Consider the following 21,988-nt stretch of genomic DNA (forward strand, 5'->3'; position numbering starts at 1 on the left):
AGTTAATGTTGATCTTCTATAATCACGGCAAAAAAAAAGTAAGTAATGTCTGCCTGAATGGAGCTAATTTAATCATATGACCTTTTCAATCTTATTTTCACCCTATGGCTATATGACTTCTTCCAACCAGACAGCAAATTACTGGGCTGTAAGTGGCACAGTATGCTTAGCTAATTTATTCATACATTTCTGAAAATTATGAGATGCTAAATTAGTGCATTATGCTGTTTTACTGTTTCCATACCTTTATCAAAAGGAACCTACTATTGCAGTATCTGGGCTTTACATAATGAGATCATTTCCTCTGTCAAAAGAGTAATCCAAGTGGCAAAGAGTTCAAGCAGTAAAGCTTGGATGCTGATTATTCCTACTGTGGGAAAGGCAGCTCTGCAGCCACAGGAGTGTCAAAGCAGATAGTGTCAGAGAAAACACTTTACACTTCCCCTGGTGCTTTTGCAAGGGCTGATCCAAAGAGAACATGTGTTTCTGCAAGTGTGTGTTGGTAACCCTGACTTAGCTGGTGATGTCTCCATCACTGACTTTCAGGTATTGATATTCCAGCAACATATATATTCTGGGAGTGCTGACTCCCTGTTTAGAACCATAAAGATCAAATCTTCTCAAATCCAAGTGATGTAAAGGAACCATGATGCACTTTGCCTCTCTATCAGACCTCTGACAGCTCTGATGCCACTGCTCTGCAGCAGGTAATAGCAATCAAAATGTAATTAATGTGGAGAATATGGCACCCAAAGAACTTTCATCAGCACTGGTAGCAGAAGCCAGACTTCTTGATTCCCATGCTCCTTCCATAACCTATTTGGAAGCTTTTTTTAAAATCGATTGCTATTAGATTTTTATGTCAGGAAGAAGACTCCTGGAAAGAAGTGAACAACAATAAGTGAATTATTCTGAAAGGATAATATCAAACAATTGCAAAGCTATAGACTAAATACTGGTCTGAAAATTTCTGCAGAAGTACTAAAATTACAAAACCCTCTGGAAATTGGGGGGAATTTGCAGGGCAAAGACAGACTTTCACTGAACCAAGTTTTTTATGTGGAACCACAGCTCCCTCACTCCTCAGTTCATTTCTCTTATATTAAATGCCAGCAGTTATGGCAATATTTAGAAATCACTGAAACTCGCTTTAATCAGCTATTAGATATGGTAACAGCAATAATATTCATGGTGGCTTTATGGCCTTACTAGAATTGTATCTGTCTGTATTTAACAGAAAAAATGTACAACTGGGCCACGGATCATTTTCAGAAGTCAGTATGTAAGACAAAAGAAATATCCCTTATGAAATAAAATCTACATTCTACCCATGTACGCCTTGCAGCATCACATATTTATATGAAACACAGAAAACCAGCTAATTTATTACAAACCAGAAGACAATGATTTATTGGTCCTTTGTCACGCTGAGAGAAAATCTGGAGTCTCTCGAATTTTAGTCTCACAGAGTTAGGTTTTGCAACACCCTAGCAATTCTGTCCAGTTGAATGTTGCACCTGATTCCATGAAGAACACAACCCTCTTATTGTCAGGCACAGAGAAGATGGATCCCTATTCTTTAACCTTCAATTAGCACTTAACTGCATCACGCATGCCGAGGGCAAGATTAGCCATAAATGCTTCCAGGGGCACTGTATTCTTACTGGTAACCTCTGCACGTAGAAAATATGTATTTCACTCAGAACCAGCAAGCGGAAAAATATGTAGCAGAGAGGGTTGGACAGCATGTAATTAAACTTGCTTTGCAGATTAGGTGAGAGACCAAAGTAGAAGCCATCACTCTCTGTCTGCAAAGCACCTCCCAAGGTTGCTGCAGCAGAACCACAGAGCTGTGCAACACCAGGCAGGTACAGGCTGCACGTGACCAGTGAAAAACAGGCTTTGTGTTCTGGCAGGGCTGAGACATCCAAATTAATCTAAATACAGGACTGGATTCTGCACGGTGCTGAAGTCAATGGGAACTGAGGGTATTCAGCACTTAAAGGAATTCACACAGCAGGCTATCAGAATGGGTCTTGTTTTAGCTATTTTAGGCAATCAAATTTAAGTGGTTATGCTGAGTTTGTTTTACTCATTTGATGTTGGCTTTATCATTCCAGGATTTAAATGCAGTGAAGCTTTCCACTGTCTAGTCAAATTACCAGATATAATATATTATATTTTCTTTAAGGATATGATTTTAGGGAGCATGCTGGTTTCATTACATTATACAGTGGGGGAAAATACATATTTGTAATCTTAAAAATATCATCTAGTAAAAGCAATCACACCCCAAACAACTAAAGCAGTATGCTTTACTGAACCTTTCAGTGTTTTCTTCATCTGTATGTCAGCATGTAAAACTGAATAAATCATCATGGACTCATGCTAACTCAAGCTCTGAGTGTTTTCTGGGAACAATACTTTCTACTTCTAGACTCCATGTCACTAAAAAGTCAACTAACAGTGATGCTTAGAAATTAATTTATTTCAGGTATGCTGCAAGAACCATAATCAGCCATAAATCCTTTTGCCCTATTTGCATTTGCTGAATCTGCCTTAATTATACTGTTGCCTAATTATGAAGCTCAGTCTAGAGGGGAACTCGCAAGAAGCAATGATGCAGAAAGCAGAGGACAGTTTATTCCACTTCATGGATTTACAACTTTCTGCAAACCATTTGGAGCAGACTCTATTTGTGAGGTCATTATCATGTAAACAGTGTCACACTGAAGACGCATGGCAATGACCTACCATGCTAATGAAAAGTGATATTGAGTTTGCTAATTCAGATAAGGGTACACAGATTGCCTTTTCTCTAATGTGCAAGGGCCTGTCACAGAAATAAATGCATGGTCCTTGTTGCAATTAATTTGATTCTTGTTCTTTTAAAGCTTTACTTGTAGATTTAATTAAAGCTTTCATGCAGCACACACTTTCAGGAAGTATCTATGTTTAATGGCTTTTTCTCCTAAATTAAAGAAACGAGTGAAGGTTAAGACTCAAAGAAGAACAAGAGAGCATAAAATGAAAAGCTGTGCTTTTTACAGTAAGCATTACCTTGTTTTAACATAAGCAAATATGTGGTATTTATATACATTTCTAAAATTATTGTTAGATTGCAGCTTTCATGGTAAAATAATTTTCAATTGTTTGAGATAATTTTAAATTTTTTTAATACAAAATATTGCATGCTATGTTTAAACCTGGAGGTGAATATTTTAAAAGCCTAAATCAGTTTTTATATAAGAAAAAAATAAACAAATAAAACCAGAGTACGGTTTTCCCAAGAAACTAAAGAAACAATCCCCAATGCAAAAATCCCCAGAGAAAACTCAGATCACAGAGAATGAAAATAAGGCAATCCTAAAGAAATATTTTTCAGGGCATGACAGACATTATAGCACCTGGGGCAGGGGTAAAGGAAAAGGGGATAAATAACAGGAGTATTAAGTGAAAGGAAGAGCAGAGTAAGAAGAGAAACAGATGAAAAAGTAAATGGCCAGGAGAATAAGGAGGCAGGCTTAAGAGCTGGGCACATCAGTGTTGAAAAAGAAGTTGGAAGGAAAACAACAATGGTACGATTTAAGGAGTAAGTTAGGTATAATACTTTTTGGACAGAGATCAGGACAAGACACTTCCATTAATACTCAGCACTACTGCCTCAGAATAGGTTTATGGTGCTTTGGATTCCATCAAAAGTTGAAACTGCATTTACCTTTCAATTAAAAAAATATTCTATCTGTTCTTGCTGGGAGCATATATTAGGACTCAATATGCAACCAATTAATTCTGTTCTCTAATTTATTTTTTTAGAGCACAGAGTAGGTAATCCTTTTGGTTTACTAACACTCTTAAAGGTTTCTCTTATTTTGTTAGTTTAAATTATCTTATATAATCTTAATCATATTAAAGTGCAGACACGGCTCCTCCCCATGTGGGTAAGCAGAAAGGAAAGTCCTTCTGCCAGCAACACCTGGATATTACAGCTAAGGAACAGAGCTGTAATCTACCGTGTATCATAAACATGAATATCTGACCTGAAAAAGTCAGAAAATTCAAAGCATTCAGTATCTCATCTGCTTTTGAAAACACATTGCAAGCCATGAACTTAGTTGATCTGAAGTGACTTTTCCATTGACAATTTCCAAATAGGACCATAAATGGCAAAATGCAAGCCTTTATACCTAAAATGTAAGCAAAAAATATGTAGCTGCAGCAAATATTGTAAATTGCATTATTATACTCAATAAGAATGTGTTGATGAAATCTATACCTGACGGTTTTATTTTGGGCTACTGATGTCAACAGCATAGGAAAGAACACTATCACTTTGAAATAGGAGGTGCAGAGTGGCATAACTGCTCTGAAACAGCTGATTCTCTCATTCCTGTTCAACTGTGAAATGCACAGGTTGGCAAATGTTTTCCTTTGTCTTTCCTTCAGACAAGACATGTCTCTGGTAGCTCCAACTTCTGTTATTATGATCAGAAGAATCAGGGAATGGGAATGAAGGAGAGAAGCTACCTCCCTCTGCAGGTGAACTGAGTATAAACAAGACACCCCCAGACATTCGGTTCAATATCTCACCGAGAGATCGCAGTTTAAACAGCCCTGAGCTTCAGCCACTAAAAAGAAAAATAAAGGTGCGTCTTTATGTTCACCAGCTCAGTACTCACAGGAGCAGAAATTTCACAGCACAAGCCCTACAACACTCAGCTCTGCCTGAACTACTGGCTCTTTTTATTTTGATCACTGTGTCTGGTTGGCACAGGAACTGACAGAATTATGCAAGACTTTCTTGACAGTCCTATAGATTTCTCTCTGTAGCATACACTCAATGTTACAGTCTAATAATAATAGCAGTAATAACAAATCCTTTCTTGCACATTTGTAAATGAAAAAGAGTCATGATTCTAACACATTATGGTAAGTCTCATAAAAGATACATTCTTTTGCAACAGGTTGCCTGGGGCTGAAGAAATGCCAGGCAGGCTTTACTAGATATGCAAGCATACAGCACAGTCTATTCCTCTGGCTTCCTTGCTTGATAGGGTTTTGTGATGTTCAGTTTCAAAGGTGATACACTTTGCTGAAATTAGGAAGGACCCTGGTCAGACAGAATCCATGCATAGACTCTCAAGTGGAAACAGAAGGTAACAGTCATCAGAAGCAGCAGAAGAAAGCATCCAAGATATGGCTCCTTATCCTCTCATGCCAGAAATAGATAATTAGTGCAGGAAATCAATGACCAAGAAAATGACAGAAAGAAAATTTGGAAATGAATAATGATTTTGGTGATCTAGACATCGCAGAAAGCAAACAGCCACTGTTCTTCCCTTTGGGGACCTGTCAGTCTACTCTTCAAGGGAGCTCAAGGTGTGCTTTAGGTAAGAAAGGAAATGTAAAGGAGAAGTAGGAAAAGAAGCCAAGACTAGAACATTTTCCTAGTGAAATTAACACTCAAGAGTGATAGATGCTGCCTTGAGGTGGATCATCATTAACCTGGCCACAACCCCTGCAGGTAGGCTCAATAGATGTACTTCAGGTGAAGCATCTCCCAGGGGATTCAGCAATGGAGAAGAGATTTCAGATAACAAGCTCAACCAAGAAAAAAACCCAAAAAACCAAAAAAAACCTCAGTAGAAGCTATCACAATACTAACGACTACAACACCTCAGTGCCCTGTGCTGGCATCACTCAACAGACATCAACATCTTGCTACAGCTGTTCTTATCTGCACCACAGAAGTGACTAAGCCTGTCACTTCTGGGGTTTACTAGACATACAAAGTCTTAGGGTTAGATTCACTGTATGATTTCTTCTACCCAGTTTTCTTTAAGCACTTTTCTTCTGCTTGTCCTCCTTGAGACCAGGAGAAATACAATGCATTCTTCACCTTATTCCCTGTAGTCCCATCTTTTGCAGACATCTTCTGTCAATCAGTTCCATATTTCATAATGCCATTTTGAAAACTAACACTTCAATCTTTTAGAGAAAATACAGGCCAACATAAACTATGAAGTGAGGTTTGGTCTTAATATGCAGCATAAATTCTCTGCTTTCTGTTAACACATTTACAATCACATAAAGTGAAATGGTAGGTTTGGCTTTTAGAGAAACTAAGATTCCGACACCATTACTCCCTTGTAAAATAAATACTAATACTAAAACATGAAACTCATCTTCCCATTTGTGTATTTAAAACAGAAGTATTTAAATTCATTTTTGAGCTACCTGTGTATACAGAAACACAATTTCACCGTAAAAGCCACATAAACAACACCTTTTTTTCCTGAGGGAAAAGTTTGAAACAAAGTGAATGAAAATGATTCACCTTATACTGTCTTTGAAAGTACAATTCAACAATGACGGTTAATAATGGCAAAATTTCAGTGCCTAGAATGACTGCTGTTGACAGCAAGCATGACTGATTTGGGAATCAAATTTTTAAGAAAACTAAAACCCAATGTCAACAGGCTAATTAGAAATTTATTCAATACACTATTTTATAGAGAAGACAGGCTGCCCTGGTAACAGTACCTCAACAAGAGTCACATGGAATGGCAAGACAACTACTCAAATACAATTGTAACTTCTTACATACACATAGCTGTCACTACCATCTCTTTCTCTCCCAAGTACAGGGATTGTGTCTCAGTGTTATGCATATATATAAGAAAGACAGGCTTCCAGGCTTATCCTGCAGGAGGTATATGGATCCCACAATTTCTAAATGCAAGCTCAGTATTCAATTCAAATCCCACATATTAATTTAGAAAACAACACAAAGCTTTTAATAGCACGGAAAGAACAAAGACATCTCTAGGATGCATAAGTATTTCTTTTTTCTACAGTTACATTGTTTCCCTCACTAAATGTCTGGCACCTTCACCAAATAAGCAATGTCCCCTCTAAGGACAGAAAAATCTCCAAACCTCAGCTCATCTGCAAATTTATTGCTTGACACTAATGGAGCACAAACAATAATTTGTGTTGTGGTTAGGAATGGCATTCTCCAATTTAATGTTCCCACTGAAATCACTCCAAATCAAAGAGACACTCCTTCACTTCCAGCTCCCCTCTCTCTACCCCTGTGGTGGGCAGGAGAGCAGAATTGCAGGCCCAAAAGGTAAAGGCTGAGATAAGGACAATTTACTGGAAGTGGCAAGGAGATAAGAAAACAAACAGTAACAGCAACAATATTAATGACAGAGGGTACAAGAAAGAGGAAACAGAGACATGCCCCTGAAAACACTGGCTGATCCCTCACATACTTCAGAAAGATAATAAAATTAAAAAAAAAAAATTAGAGTGTGTTAAGGATTATTTACAATTTTTTCTAGAGTGAAATGGGAATGTAAGCCTTGGCTATAAGGCAATACAATCAGATCCAAAAGAATCAGAAGATACAAGGAATCAGCATAAGAAATAACAACTTTAGACAGATTTTAAAAAAAATTATGTCATGTATTTTAATGACAAATAAAATCTTAATTCTGACCCTGCTTTCTATCTGTGCATAAAAACTAGATATTGCACATCTGTACACAAAGCATACAGCACATAGCCCAAAAATGTGGTTTTTAGTAATGGTGATTCAGTAGAACACCCTCCTTGCCTTATTTTGAACACTAAATATTATTTAGTGATTTCAGTATGTCGGCATTGTAGACTTTGCAACATGCAACAAAACTCCTGGGACATTCCCGTATCATTTAAGTCTAGCTTACAAGACAGAAATCCATGGTTATTTTTGGTTACAGGATTCTATGATGCAAGCCTATATTTAAAGATGCAGAAGAGATCACAGATGTAGTCTAACAGATCAAACACTTCAAACACATTTGTGTTTTTCTGTTCAATCTCTCCTCCACCTACAAGATGCAAACATGATCTTGTTTCTGGTTCCAGGAGCAGCTACAGTTGAGAAAACAGGACTGTTTCTAACCTCTTTCACTATTTTTGAATTACTACAGAAATTTCAAACCTGAAGACAGCATATTCTCTGGAATTATCCAGTAATCACCATTACAAGTTTTGACACTGCTGATTTTTTGGAATCATTATTACTTTAATTATTAGGATCATTTTGCAAATCTAACCTTGTGCTTTCTGCTCTAAGTACTAGGTCAATGGCAGTGGGACTGAGCAAATGAGCTAGAAATTAAGTTTTTATACAGAGATACAGAAGCCAACACGGAGCATCTTCTAGTGAAGCAGGAGAACTTAACTGAGAACAGACTGCCAGGCTCCTGAGCTTAAGCTAGATACACAAGAAAAGCATACCTCAACTGGGCCATAACCTATCAAATTCTCGTGAAAATTAGGATATGTTTTCATACATATTTATATGAAAAGGCTCAATGTTCGTGGAATTAGCTTTCTGGCAGGAGGAATTTTGTCCCCTGTGTCATACACCAAGTACCAGGCAATAGAGCCTCTAGTCCTATACAGTCTATTATATTAATATTTTAATATAGTATTAGGCTTTGGGATTGAGATTTCCATACAGATGATGCACCTGTGATACACTTCTGTTCTATGGCACCTAACTAGATTATTAGTGCTGGGACACACAATAGCAGATTCCACACTATTAAGATCTTAACATGATTAGCATTGTATAAGAATATTGGGTAATAACTGTCTCCTATTTCCCTACTTCACCTTTCACAAGCTGAAATGACATGTGAAAAGGCACAAAAATATAATAACATTATACACCTAACTGCTGTGCAGCACTGCTGTTGCATAAGTACTTAATTTCAACCATAATCATAACATATCATTTTTATATCAAGCTCAAACTGAGGAACAGCATCAAAAGCCTTCACAACTTCGCATTTTAATTTGGTGTACATCCTACTCATAGCAATATAATGAAATCTTTTATAGAAAGGAACTTAAAAAAGCTACAATCTGTAACTATCTGCCCAAGAATACGGGCTAAATTGAACTGGCCAATCTATCAGGCAACAGTGTCTGGAGTAAATTCTGATGGTCCAAGCACTCAGTTTGTTTTTCTGATGCTTTAATTTTCATAAAATGCAGTGTAAAGCTCTTGACAAATGATTAATGAGCTCTAAAGGCAGAATCTTTATAAAAATTAAAATCTCAAATACAAAGAGCCAATGGTCAGCACAGTGGCACTTGTTGTCACCTCAGCAGCAGGCTTGCCTAACCATAATTACACAACAAAATACTAATGCACTTTTCCTTCTTCAGCCCATGGCACAGGGGTCTTGCCCATCAGAAAATGTGTCAGGAGCAAGCAGTCGTGCCAGTGCCACCTGCCATGCTGAGAACATCACTCACTGCCAGTGTAACAAATGACACCATCTCCATTCTTCTTTTTTCCCACCTAGAATCAACTGCCAAGCCAAAAGACCTGCTGCAGAGTTAATGAGCACTATGAAATTTGCTCTAATCCTAAGAACAAAAGAAGTCATACTAACAAAGGACTAACAATGTCCAGACAGAAAAAAAAAAAAAAATTAAAAAAAAAAATCTGCTGGCTGATTGAGGTGAAAGGTAAAAAATGCACCAGATGTCAGGAATGCAAGAGTGGGAGCTAAGACTGGCAGAGGTACTTAGGCCCATTAAAAAGAATTCTCAATAGCAGTACTCAACTCTTTTTCTGTAATATCTATTGACTGGCTAACTAGTAAACACAAGATAAAATAGAAATAATTCTCTGCCAAATATGCACAGCTGTAGGTCCACCTCTGATGATTCATCAGCAGCTCTAGGCATCTGCCAATTTTTTCTTTTTAAATTTTAATTTAGGATGGATCTAGAAGTGGCAGAGATTGCAGTCTGCTAGGGAAAAGGAGCCCACAGCACAGAAGGAAAGCAGCACACAAGACAATAGTAACTATTTCAGTGCATAGATGCTCGCTTGGATGTTACAGCTTGCATTTACAATGACTAATCAGTAAATTTGAATATGACACTCAGTATAGAAGTGGTAAATTAGCAATGGCAGAGTACTTGAAATTATGTTTCTCAAAATATAGAACATTTTATGATCCATACTAACTTCCTCAGCTAAAAATAAAACTGTAATGAATCCTGCATTCATCTAAGATTTCCACCAATTTCAGTCAAATTGTGTGATGCGTAAACAGGTGGGGAATTTGGTCCAAAATATTTCCTCCTACTGACAGCCAATCTTGGCTGCACTTTTCAGGGCTCTTACTTCCCTTCTTTTGCCAGATGGGGAACAAAACACTATGAGGTCAAAATCCCACTCTTCTTTTGGAAGAGTTAATCAACCCAATCTACAAAGTTCCTGAATTTGGATCACACTAAAAAAAGCTCTTTTCTTGAAGTCACTAGGAGAGTACTTCACATATTCTTGAGATGCCCTATTCCATCCACTATTAACAGTCTCCGTGACTGCAAAATTAGGGACAAAACCTGTTTGTAAAACCTAAAGAAAACATTTCAATTCAGGCATTTTCCTTTGTCTGTGGAAAAAGAGAGAAAAAAAAATCCAATTTATCTAAATAATGAAACAGTGTTTCATTTAATGTTCCATTTGTTTCAATTTTGTTTTTGATTTAGCCTTGAGACATGAATTATACTAAAATATAAATTTAAATATATTTACTTATTAAGGCAAGACCATGCTACATGGCTTACTGTATTATACTCTTTTGACATTTTGAAGAATTACATTTAAATGGTCCCAAACTGAATTTATTTTTTTTAAGGTATATTTAATGGAAAATATGTCTTTTCATCTCAGGAACAGAAACAAATTTTGGAATACTGTATCTGTGGAAGAGCTAATTTTTTTCACATTAATACAATCCTTTAAAGAACAGTTTAAAACAATTGTACTATACATAGTGTCAAAGAAGTATGAAATCTGAATTACCAACCACATGAGCAGTTTCCATATATTGTGAAGTCTTAGGGAATTTCAGTCATGAGGTTTAAATTTTAGTTGCTTTAATTAATTTGAAGAATGGTTCTGCTTGGTTTCTTGAAGACCAAGTGTTCAAGATAGAAAACATTTAATAATTTTTCCATAAATTCTACAAATGAATTTGTTTGATGCTTTTTCAAAATATGAACTGAAAAAATATGTATTTGTAAACCTTGAAGAGCAACTAAATGGAACATGATAAACTTTATATTGCATTTAAATAAAAAATATTATTGAAATGTGTTCCTTTCAAGAGTATGCTACCACTAGATGTACTTAAAAACTGGTACTAAAATTTATCTAATGCAAGTAACACCCCAACTTCTGTAATGATGTAAAAATATCTCACAGGTTCCTGTGGCTTTTAAATCTGAGGTTTAATAAAACAGAAAACTGCTGGACAGCTGATTTTTGCTGCTGGCCAACAGGATTACACAAGATTAAATGCATCTCATCTTGCAACTAAGCAAGACCCCTAGTATTTTGCTAATCTATTATGTACTCCTTGTACCTGGAAAGCAAGAAAAAGTGAATAGCCTCAGAAAGGGATTTTCTAAATTCACAGAAGAACCTTTCTCATTCATCACCTGCTGACAACAGGGAATGAAGCGAGGCTTTGGGTAAATAAAGAAGCATACAATGGTATTACTAAGGACTGTATCAAAACAAAAAAATTGTTAGTTATTGAAAGTTATGCTTCATCCTGCCCTCATTTTTTAGTGCTCTCCCCTTTGAAATTCTCTTCAGAAATGGTAACTTATGATGTTTATGCATGATCAACTACTCATAAAAAAGTAGTAATATGTACACAGCAACAAATGGAAATGCTTGTACATGTCTAACCAATGCTGTAATTTCAACAGTACAAATGAGAAAGAAACTACTAAATAAATTCTAAAAATAGTTATTTAGACAAGAAAATTCTTCATTGACATGGCAGTGATATTTACACCTACTACTTCTCAATTAAGAAAAATCTTTACATAATGTTATTCAAAGGACTCTAATGCACAGTATGAGACATAAGAAACTCTTAAAAAGCTAAATATTTCATTGCATTATTGACCATGTTGTTTTCATCTTGGTGAAACTTTAACAAAGTATGTTTTTTATAAAGGAATTTTCACTATAAGCATTCACTACTCAGGCATGGAACAACATGGCAGATAGTGTGTCTCTGATGACAAAGAAGTTACTTACAGGTAATAAGTGTAGGAGTGATAGCTTCTTCTGCCATGATGGTGGAAGGATTAGGCAGTGGTGGAAAAGATGAAATGGAAGGAAAGAAAAGTCAAATATTAATGTATGAAAAATCAAGATGAAACTGAGACCTGAACTGGTGACACAAATGAAAGGTAGCAAGAATGTATATCTGGGCATATCATGCAATGTTTCTGGAATAGACAGGTGACATATCCAATCTCCATAACACTTTGAGCAGTACAATATATAATGCATCTCCAGCTGTTAAATCAAACCACCTTAGGGTACACCTACTAAGTAACGTTACATATTTAATGTCTGTTCATATCTGCATACACTACACACAAATATTCCCAATTAAAGTGCTAAATCACTTCTGATTACACCTCAGCTGCATTAGGATTAAGGATATAGACATTCTAGCATGGTGTTAGAAGCTTAGGAATAAAGAATTTCAGAATACACTTCAGTAGCTCCTCTTCTGTCATAGCAATGTAGAATATTAGCCTATCCCTTTTTTTACTTAAGGCAGTCAGTTCTGCCTTTGAAAGGACTTATTTCCAGACTGGAGAAAATCCATTGCCACAGCTCTTTTAATATTTCAGCTTTTAAACAACCTTTTAAATTAAGAAGGAAAAAGATACTTACTGTCATGCAAATAAAAAATCTATCCTTGTTGGATAAAATTGTATTGGTGGTATTTCCCCATGTGGCAGAGATAAAAATAAGAACCGATCCCGTATCCATGTTTTCCTGCCCACATGAATGCCACAAAGAACAACCTGGGAGACCTAGCACCATCACCTTAACAAATATGGGCTCTGTCAGCCTTGCATAACCTCTTGGACAGCCAGACACTCCACCTAGACATGCTCTGTGTGAGCACATAGTACAGAAGCCCTCCAGCTATGCTCTTCTGCTTTACATCCTTCCCTCCCTCAGTTATGAGCCCACTAAAAGCAGCACTGCAAGCCTCCAGAAAGGGCAAGTTTCAACCCAAATGAATTCCATATATTGACTGCAATTAAAAAAAGACTGGAGATCTTAAAACATCTCTGAGCATAATGTCAACTAGCATTCACATGTTGGTAAGATAAAAGACTGAAAGGAGCCATGTAGGCATTTGTAATTTTTACAGCACATGCATACAGCCCTTTGACTACAGAGGAAACATGTAAACAGGCCTTGCAAAAGACTGTAACTAATGTTAACTTGCCTCTGGCTACATGCTTCAGGCATCCCTTTGAAAACTAGGCTTTCATCAAATTTTCTCTCTCATCTTCTTTGTGTGAAGATGCCGTTAGAAATATTTCCCAGTTTTTATTCCCATTTTTCTGATGCAAACAGTATTGTTCAAACACAAGACACTACACACTGCATATTTAATCACATGGCACATCTGGAAAATGTATACCTGCTAAAGTTGAGTTTTAGAAGATAACTAAGAATAGAGTAAAGGGCAAGCTGCAAAATAGTTGTAAGCCTCTTTGCATTCCATAGGGAGCATGGGATCAGGTCTTATCAAAGCACTTACCTGCACTATAAGCAAGTGGTTGTTTTCTAGTTCAGTCATAATTATATTTCTCCCTACCTTTCTTTTCAGAATTACTCATTCTCTCACTTTGATTTAGAATCTCATGACACTGCCAACCCTGTTTCTTGCCATATGTTGCCACGAGAGAGATTTAATGTAATTAGTACAAATGTTCTCATACTTCTAAAAGATGTATAATAATTTGAAAAACAACAATAAATACAATTAATCAGTGAAGCACTGCTGGTACTTATATGCAGAATTCTGCCAAATATGTTATAGAGATAAATTATTTCTTAGGAAAAAAATGCTGAAAATCCAGGAACTTTACTGTGTGTAAATGTCCCATTATGCATTTGTGTAACATGAGAAAAATTGGAAGTCTCAAGCTCCAGCTATTTTTACATTGCTACAGTTGAGAGATTTTCCATATAAAAGACCTTGAAAAAGAGCACCAAGGTTTTGACTTTCAAGAATACCAGACACTGTAACAGGTAAAAAGAATATGTTAAAATCCTGCAGAAAGTTTTATACTTGCAAGTTTTATACAAGCATTTCAGGCCACATGCTAAAGCACCATCCATAACTGAATGGATTTAGCTTTTTTAAGACATATGGACAAGCTCCATTTTTCCTCCTACATAATGAACACAAACTAAAGTTTCTGTCTACATATGAAAAGTCTTTTTCTGTTAAAAAGACTGATGCAAAGATTTTGGCCAACTTAGGCCAAATTTTCTTGTGAGTATAGCTCTTCAGTCACTTCCTGGTAGTGAGGTTATTTCATGTCAATAAACTGCTTCTGCATATAGTGACAATATTATGCACTTTAACTCTTTTAGGTCTGAATACATAAATTAATTTCATAAATGCCACTTGAAAAATAAGGCCCCACTATAAAATTTACCAACACCAGCACAGGAGGCTGGCTGCAGAAGGACTGACCCATCAGAATGGAAACTTTTGGAACTGTGTCATTACCTCCGTGTTTTCTTCCATCATCTCTCATTTACAGTTGGCCTACAGGGAAAAACACGGTTCAGGAGAGGAGGCTGGAATTTTCCTTCAGCTTTATTATCTTCAGTTTCTATCCTAAGTGTTTGAAATTGTTGGCAAAGGTGTATGTATAACTGAACAGCCTGATCTGCTATCAGGGAATGGGAACAATGCATTCCCAGTCCAGCTCCACTGAGTGCAGAACCCTTCCTTATCCACTGCCAAGAACCAAGGTCTCTGACTTAAACAGATGCTACAGTTACAAACATTAGAAATTAATGGAAGGCTCAGGCACAGAGACAACTGAAAACAGAAACTAAACCCAGGCAAAACAAAATAGCCTTTTTATGATCAGAAAAACTCCATTCTACAACTGAATCAGAAGCCAATGGAATAAATTTTAATAACTGCTTCCTTACTGCACTCCCACTGCAGCAACAAAATGGCAGCCCCAGTGGAAACAGCTGCCCCAAAGACATATAAAGGGCTTTTAAGCAAATGCTGGACCACTAACTTACCAACTTAGGCAAATTTTAAAGTTTAACTTATATAGAATATAAAGGAAAAAAAACAAACAGGAAAGGAGAAAATAAAGCAGTAAGTGTCTAATTTATGCAAGTCTTGATTTAACTGCTATTGCTTTTCTGAAGGTTGCAGCAACAGTACTCTCATTTTCACTGCTCCACTTTAAGTTGACCAAAAGATGAAGTTACTTGGTGAATTTAATTACTTGGCATTCTTTATTTTTAATGTTTTTATAAAATCTTATGCAAGTACTTTAAAGAATGACTCTTGCCCAAGATTTACCATTCAGGGTCAGATTCAAAATCCACTTTATTGTGGATCAATTTTTGGGGAAACACATGTATTGTTTTCATCTAACTTTGTGTTAATTCTTATGTGAGATATACAGAGCATATCTCAGGAGACAAAAGCCTATTGGCACTATTCTAACTTCACAGAGAAGAATCATCTCATTGATATGACCATACTGGTGTTAGGAACAGCTTGGAGGTTTCCTAGACTGCATAACACAACACCTTTATGCAGGAATGCTAATGGATAAAGAAAAGACAGAACAGAATGGATAAAGAAATATGAACAACCAAGTGGAGAGATAAAGAGGAAAGCACTAACAGTCCTCCCCTGCCCCATATGCCAAGTTTACAAATTTGTTTTACTTCAGTCAAAAGCTGAGTGTCCCTAGAGAAAATGCTTCAGCACCCATGACATTTCTACCCTCACCCAGCGACTCCAAACCATGCACTGAATTGCTGGGCCATCTAATCTCTCTGGTTCATGATAGAACTGCTTCAGAAGACAATTATGTAGTGAAATTAATAATGCTGCTTAATGACTATTAATATGTGCAGAACTTCTTTACATACTGCTTTGATAATGGGCGTATCCAAAGCACATCTGTGCTGCACTGAAAACCTCCTTGAATGCTGGTCTTCTCTACCTGGCTACTGAATTAAAAGTTCAAGAGACTAATCTGTGAAAATCTGTGGTGCCTGGCACCAACCAAGCAAAGAATGGTTGTTGACTGAAATGAGGTCGTTACTTAAGGAATGTGCTGGACAAAGTAATGGTTGTAACACAAGTGAAACTGCTTTCCAAATCTCTTGACAATGGAAATAAATAGTTTGATATTAAGTTAATTAAGTGCTGTGAAGCCCCAGGGGTAGAGTCAGTTTCATCTATTGGTATGATCTGAAGGCCAAATACACAAGATTCTGTGGAAGAATGAACGACACATTTGCTTTGGGATATGCCTTGGGATAGCAGAATGTGAATGGGATTTTGCTGTAGCCAACTCCAACTCCAAACAAATTTCAAAGCACGTAGGCTCAGAGCAGTGAAACCCACCATTGTAGCCTAGAGTGTCTGCACATAATAGTGCAGAGAACAAAGTGGTTCTCAGGGGAAAGGTGCCACTGAATTACAAGGTGCTATTTTATTTTTCACTCAGATCTTTACACCAGTAAAGCTCCTGATAAAGTAAATGAAATAAACTGATCAAGTGCAGAAGTCAAACGGCTCACTAGCTTGATAAGGCTGTTTCCCAAAGTAGCCCCTAAAATATCGCAGAACTGCAAAATCATTACAGTCACACTAAGCTTGTGGCATGATTTATACATTTTCTCCAAATGCATAATGTATACACAGTAACTGAACCAAGGTGAAACCATAGGGGCCCTCAGCAGCCTAGTGAATTAATGCACCAATAACAATCTATTGAATAATTGGTTCATCTTCTGCTTAAGTCATGAGTGTAATTGTATTCAAGATCTTTTATGCTACAGCAGATGCTTTAAGAGGCTTGGGACACAATACACCCACCTCCCGAAACTCTCATTAAAGCCTAGTCACATCCTGTTACACAAATGAACCATCCTTACTTTTTAATATTCGCTTAAACTCATTTCAGTTTGTTTTGTTCAAGGCTGCAGCATCATTCTGGGACATGTTTTAAGTTATTGGTATCATTCTTTCTGTACAACACAATGAAATTGTGTGGATTTGGCAATAGAGTTCCTGGACTTGTACTTTCAATAGTTCCATCTCTGTCGCAAGCAGATTCATTCCAAAACCCAAGGAAGCTCACAAAATGCACTATTTCTTTAACAACAGAATTACTATGAATAATAATTACTCTGCTGTGGTAGACAGAAGGAATCAAGTACCCTTCTGCATTAATGCAAACACTTAGGATCTGAGCCCTCCTGCCTCTAATAATTAGATTATCAACGAGTTTTTCTCTAGAGAATTAAGCAGGAGCAGGCATAGCATCCATTTAGGCCAGAGACCCGGACACCTTATTCACTTTGAAACTATTTGGATCATTCTGCAATGCTCTCCCTTCAAGATGAAGAATAACTTGTCTCCCTTGGGTGAATACATTCTACCTTTGGCAGAAACACTTAAGGAGAGGCTCAGAACTGAACAGAGAGTATGATGAATGCTGGTCAGGAATTGTGTGAAGAAGGATTGGCCAGAAAACACAAGAAGCCTTCCTCCCTGCATGCCAAGTGCTGTGTCTGGCCCTAGGGAGGAGTTTGAGAGTTCAACTGTTAAAATTGAAGGTATGAATGATGCAAGAAATCGGAAGTGGGAAGAAAAAAGTACTGCAAAGTCAGAACAGACTTCAACTCTGCTACACTGTACTTTATTGAGTAGACTTGGTTACTGGGTAAATTCCATTGCCCCAGTCAGACTCACCCTGGGGCTTAAGTCTCAGTCTCTTCTTTACATACCTCTTGTCATGACCTGGCCCCCAGCCCTGGCCACAGCTCGCCTTTCTCTCCATAGAGCCCTTCTAACTCATGGCCCTGCCTCTGTCTTCAAGGAGAGTGAAAAGCAGCTACTTCTGTTGCCTGCCCTGAGGCACTGTCAGACAGCTGCCTCCTTTGCTCTGCACCTCTGCTGTTCAAATTCTGGAAGAAATTCAGGCAGCTCAGGGGTTTGGACTATCTCAGGCCTGCCAAACTAGTTAACATACAATTAAATCACACAGGGTTGGGATGAGCCAAATCAGGGCAGGATTGCTCTCAGAGGAAAAAAAAGGGGATAATTCAAGGGGAATAGCAAAGAGGTGAGGGGTTATGGGACACGGTGAGGAGACTGTAGCAGAGGTGGAAGGAGAATTTCTCACTCAGCCCCTTTATACAGCACTTGCACATTCCCAACCCCACCTCTACCAGCTGAAAATCTCACATTGTTCATTACAGCACCTAAAACCTTAATTCTATTTGCTAATTAATTTTTCCCAATCTAGACTAAGCTTCTAAGATCATATGGAGTTTTTTTCTTATCTGTGCCACCTCCCTAGCTATATTTTTCCTGTTACTATTTCATCTCTTACAGTGTTGAGAAAGACAAACAGCTTTAAAAGCTGTACATTTCTAATAATGTAGCAGTTTTCAAATGATATTCAAGGCAAAACAATCTCAATACATGAGTGTGTTGAACTAGCATTTGGAAACATTCAGCACCATTGTAACATTTTCCATTGTTTCAGGAAACAAAGCTTATGCAGAACAATACAGACCTCATTCTTAGCACAAATTACCTTATCTCTAGCTCCTGCTAGACTTTCTTTTACATGCAAAAATGAAAGTACATCTAGCTTCCAGCTGATCTGTCAAATAGGGTGGAGACTCATACAGGACCAGATATTCTCTGATTATTAGAGTCCATCATGAAGTACTGATGTAAGGAGTGCTAGAATCATTAACCTCGAGTTGTTATATATAAAACAAAGATACAAACATTAATTCTCTGTGGATACGAAGGTGGCTGGATACTTTTACCAATATCAAACTGAGTACTGCTTGTAGGAGATGCAATATGAACACGTACAGAGAAAACATCCACTAATTGCTCACCTTTTCTTCATTACCAGCACGACTCCCAAAAATATAATGACGAACAGCAAGATGCCTGCAATGACTCCAGCAATTTTAACAGTATGGTCTGTCTGCTTCTCAGGCTCTGGGTCTGGTTTTCGAGTGGCAGCCCCTAGGGAATTGACAAAAGCAAAATAGGAATGAGGAAAAGAATAAAGGTGTTATTCTTTTGATGTTTATACACTTAACCTACTAATGTCATTAATCTTATCCAGGGCCAACAGATATCAATGCTTGGTCTTTTAAAAAAAAATTCTGCTTTCATATGCATTGCCAGGAATATAATTCTTTATATTGTTCCAAGACATTCTGCAGAACTACAATAGAGGTGGGATACCACTGCCAGCCCTGACCCTTCACAGGAGCCTCTTCACAGATTCACAAATTTCTATATTTTTATTATCTGTGCTGGCTCCCTTTTCTTTCTTCCATTAGAAACTTGCTAACAACATAAAAACTATACTAAGCCTTTAACCAAATTTGATTTGCTGGAACATTTTCCTCAATTATTTTTCATAAATGAAGCTGTAATTCCGTAACATATTAGCTTAAACACCTGGAAAAGTGAGATAAGCTCATTTACCATGCATTTTATCCACAATTGTTTTTTTACACAATAGATTTTTTTTTTTTTTTGCCTTTGGAAATCTAAATCTAGGTCACATCTGGTAGGAAAAAAGACTCCTTCTAAGCAATTTATTCACAAAGTGGGAAGCAGCTGATGATCACACCACTGGCACCTACATTTAATATCTGTTTAAATGAGATAACCAGTGCCTTACAGCAGCTACTGTCTTAGCTCCTCCAGCTTCTCCATTTAAAAAAAATAACATCGTTTGTACTGTTTACTGTATAATGTGATGGAACGTCAAATCCATGTCTGATGAAATATCCATTTCCCCTACCAAATGAGTTCAGGATGAAAATATGTTAAGGAAGCAACATTCAATTCACTAAGCTGATTTTATTTTTTTATGGACTTGTATTTTTTTTTTAAATCAAAACATGTCAGCATTCATCATTTGAGGCACCATGCCGTAAAATGGACACAGGGATTTATGGATTGCTTTCCTGGTATAGCTTTTTTGGGAAGGGAGAAGGAAGAGTAAAGCCTAAGTGCAGTGTAATCTTTTAAGACCACATTCTTGTACCACTAACTGGGTTTCAGAGAGGATTCTGACAGCACCAACTATATTTTACTTGTTTCTTCACTTTCTCCTTCTGGAAAGGAAGGAAATTAATGGCCAATTTACATGAAGAGCTATTTTCTGAAAAACAGAATGAAAACATGTTCAATGTTTCTTCTCAATTTTAACCAGGATATTCTAAGATTAAGAGTATTTCTGAGTGCCCACAGTTACACTTTTGGCCTACACCTTCAAAACTCCTTGCCAAGAGGAATGCCAGAAAAACCTGCCAAAAAAGGCGATAACTATTAATCAAATCATATCTAGAGCTAACTGCAGGAACCAGGTTCTTTGGAAAATTCTGGCCAAGGTACTTTATATGAGTGCTAAATCAGAGAAGATGATGTGCTTGCTGTGCCTGTGCCCAGTCCCAGAAGAATATTAGTTTGATAGAAATACATATACACTTTTCTGAATTCGTAAAATCCTTACTTTGTATGAATAAAGGATGATTCATACTTTGAATAAACAGTTCTATTTTTATATTCCTATATCCTATATAAAAATGTTTAAAATTCTATATTGATATACTCTTCACAGCACTCAATATTGCAGCAGATATTCAGAAGACATCTAGAGCATTTCATGCAAAAAGCTTTTTTTTTGAGCTGCACTTGGCCAACAGGAAGCAGTGAGTCAAGTATGATGCAAATGGTAAGACACATGAGGGACTCCAAAGCTCTCTTTTAAATCTAAAACCCAAGAAAGAAGGAATCTAAAGTCAATAGCAAGCAGTATCTTTTCAGATGTAGCTTCTAAGCCTAGTTCCTTCCAAAGCCTATCCTTCACTATCTCCTTCAGGTTACCCCAGCCAACTGGAATACTCATCAGTAATGACTTGCTAAAAACAGTTTCTGCCTTATGGTTTCATTGCTTATGTTAAGGCTTCCAGCACTAGTTTTGGGAATATGAGTGCTAAACAGTGAAATTAAGTAAAGGCAACCATTCACAGTACTATCCAATGTGTTCTATCTCAGTACCATGCTTCTCTTTAGCAGCTCGAGGTCCTCAGTTCAGTGGAACCAGCTACACTTACACTACACAGAGGAGAGAAAACCGTATTCAAAGCACACACATTTTCTGCATACGATGGAGCACAACCTCCATGAAATGCCTTCCATCACACAAAGCATTATCCTGACAGCAGTACTGAACAAGCTGGTGAATCCACCACTAACGCAAAATCTCTAAAGATTAAAGCCTACACAGGAAGCGACACAGAGCCTAACATCAGGACACTCTAACTCCCATTTTGTATCATTTATTGATTATCTGATTGAGGAATCAGCTCAAATTGTCTATGAAAAGAATTTTAATGTCAAGTTAAAATAGGATACAGCTTCTCACAGTGATGGACTCAGCCTTACAATATAGGCTGCCTTTAACTGGAAGCATGATGTTTATTAACAAGCCTTTTAAAAACCCCTATCATTAATTATTATACAAAATATTGGCATTATCTCAATTCTCCTTCATTTCCATTCAGCAGACTATTTATTTGCTGACATGTTGCTCTACTATTGCTCTTAGTGGTTTCCAAAATCTATTTGGGTAAATGAAAAGAACTTCCATCCTTCTTGAACATTTCTTGAGTCTTTTAGCATTAGAAATTTGGGATTACCTTTCTGCATGTTATTTAATGTTGCTTATTCATTTAACATATCTCAGTTTTTCTACAACTGGATTTAAGGAAATTGCTGTGTTCTAATCCATTCTTTATACT

The 21,988-nt window shown here is 37.1% G+C and overlaps 1 protein-coding gene across 10 annotated transcripts in view; it reads right to left on the bottom strand.

The window, feature by feature from the left end:
• The window catches only part of PTPRM (protein tyrosine phosphatase receptor type M), a 443,590-nt gene that overhangs the window by 134,322 nt on the left and 287,280 nt on the right, over positions 1–21,988 (bottom strand). For 5 of the 10 annotated variants that reach the window (XM_059858382.1, XM_059858348.1, XM_059858339.1 and 2 more), the window contains 2 exons: positions 19,058–19,190; positions 12,137–12,166 (listed from right to left, as the gene is read on the bottom strand). In XM_059858382.1, coding sequence (XP_059714365.1) covers positions 12,137–12,166; positions 19,058–19,190 — 163 coding nt within the window. The remainder of the gene's footprint in view (positions 1–12,136; positions 12,167–19,057; positions 19,191–21,988) is intronic. The other 5 variants (XM_059858357.1, XM_059858413.1, XM_059858397.1 and 2 more) reach the window with 1 other exon arrangement.

Source organism: Haemorhous mexicanus, chromosome 1 (genome assembly GCF_027477595.1).
Source record: "Haemorhous mexicanus isolate bHaeMex1 chromosome 1, bHaeMex1.pri, whole genome shotgun sequence".
Taxonomy (NCBI): Eukaryota; Metazoa; Chordata; class Aves; order Passeriformes; family Fringillidae; genus Haemorhous; species Haemorhous mexicanus.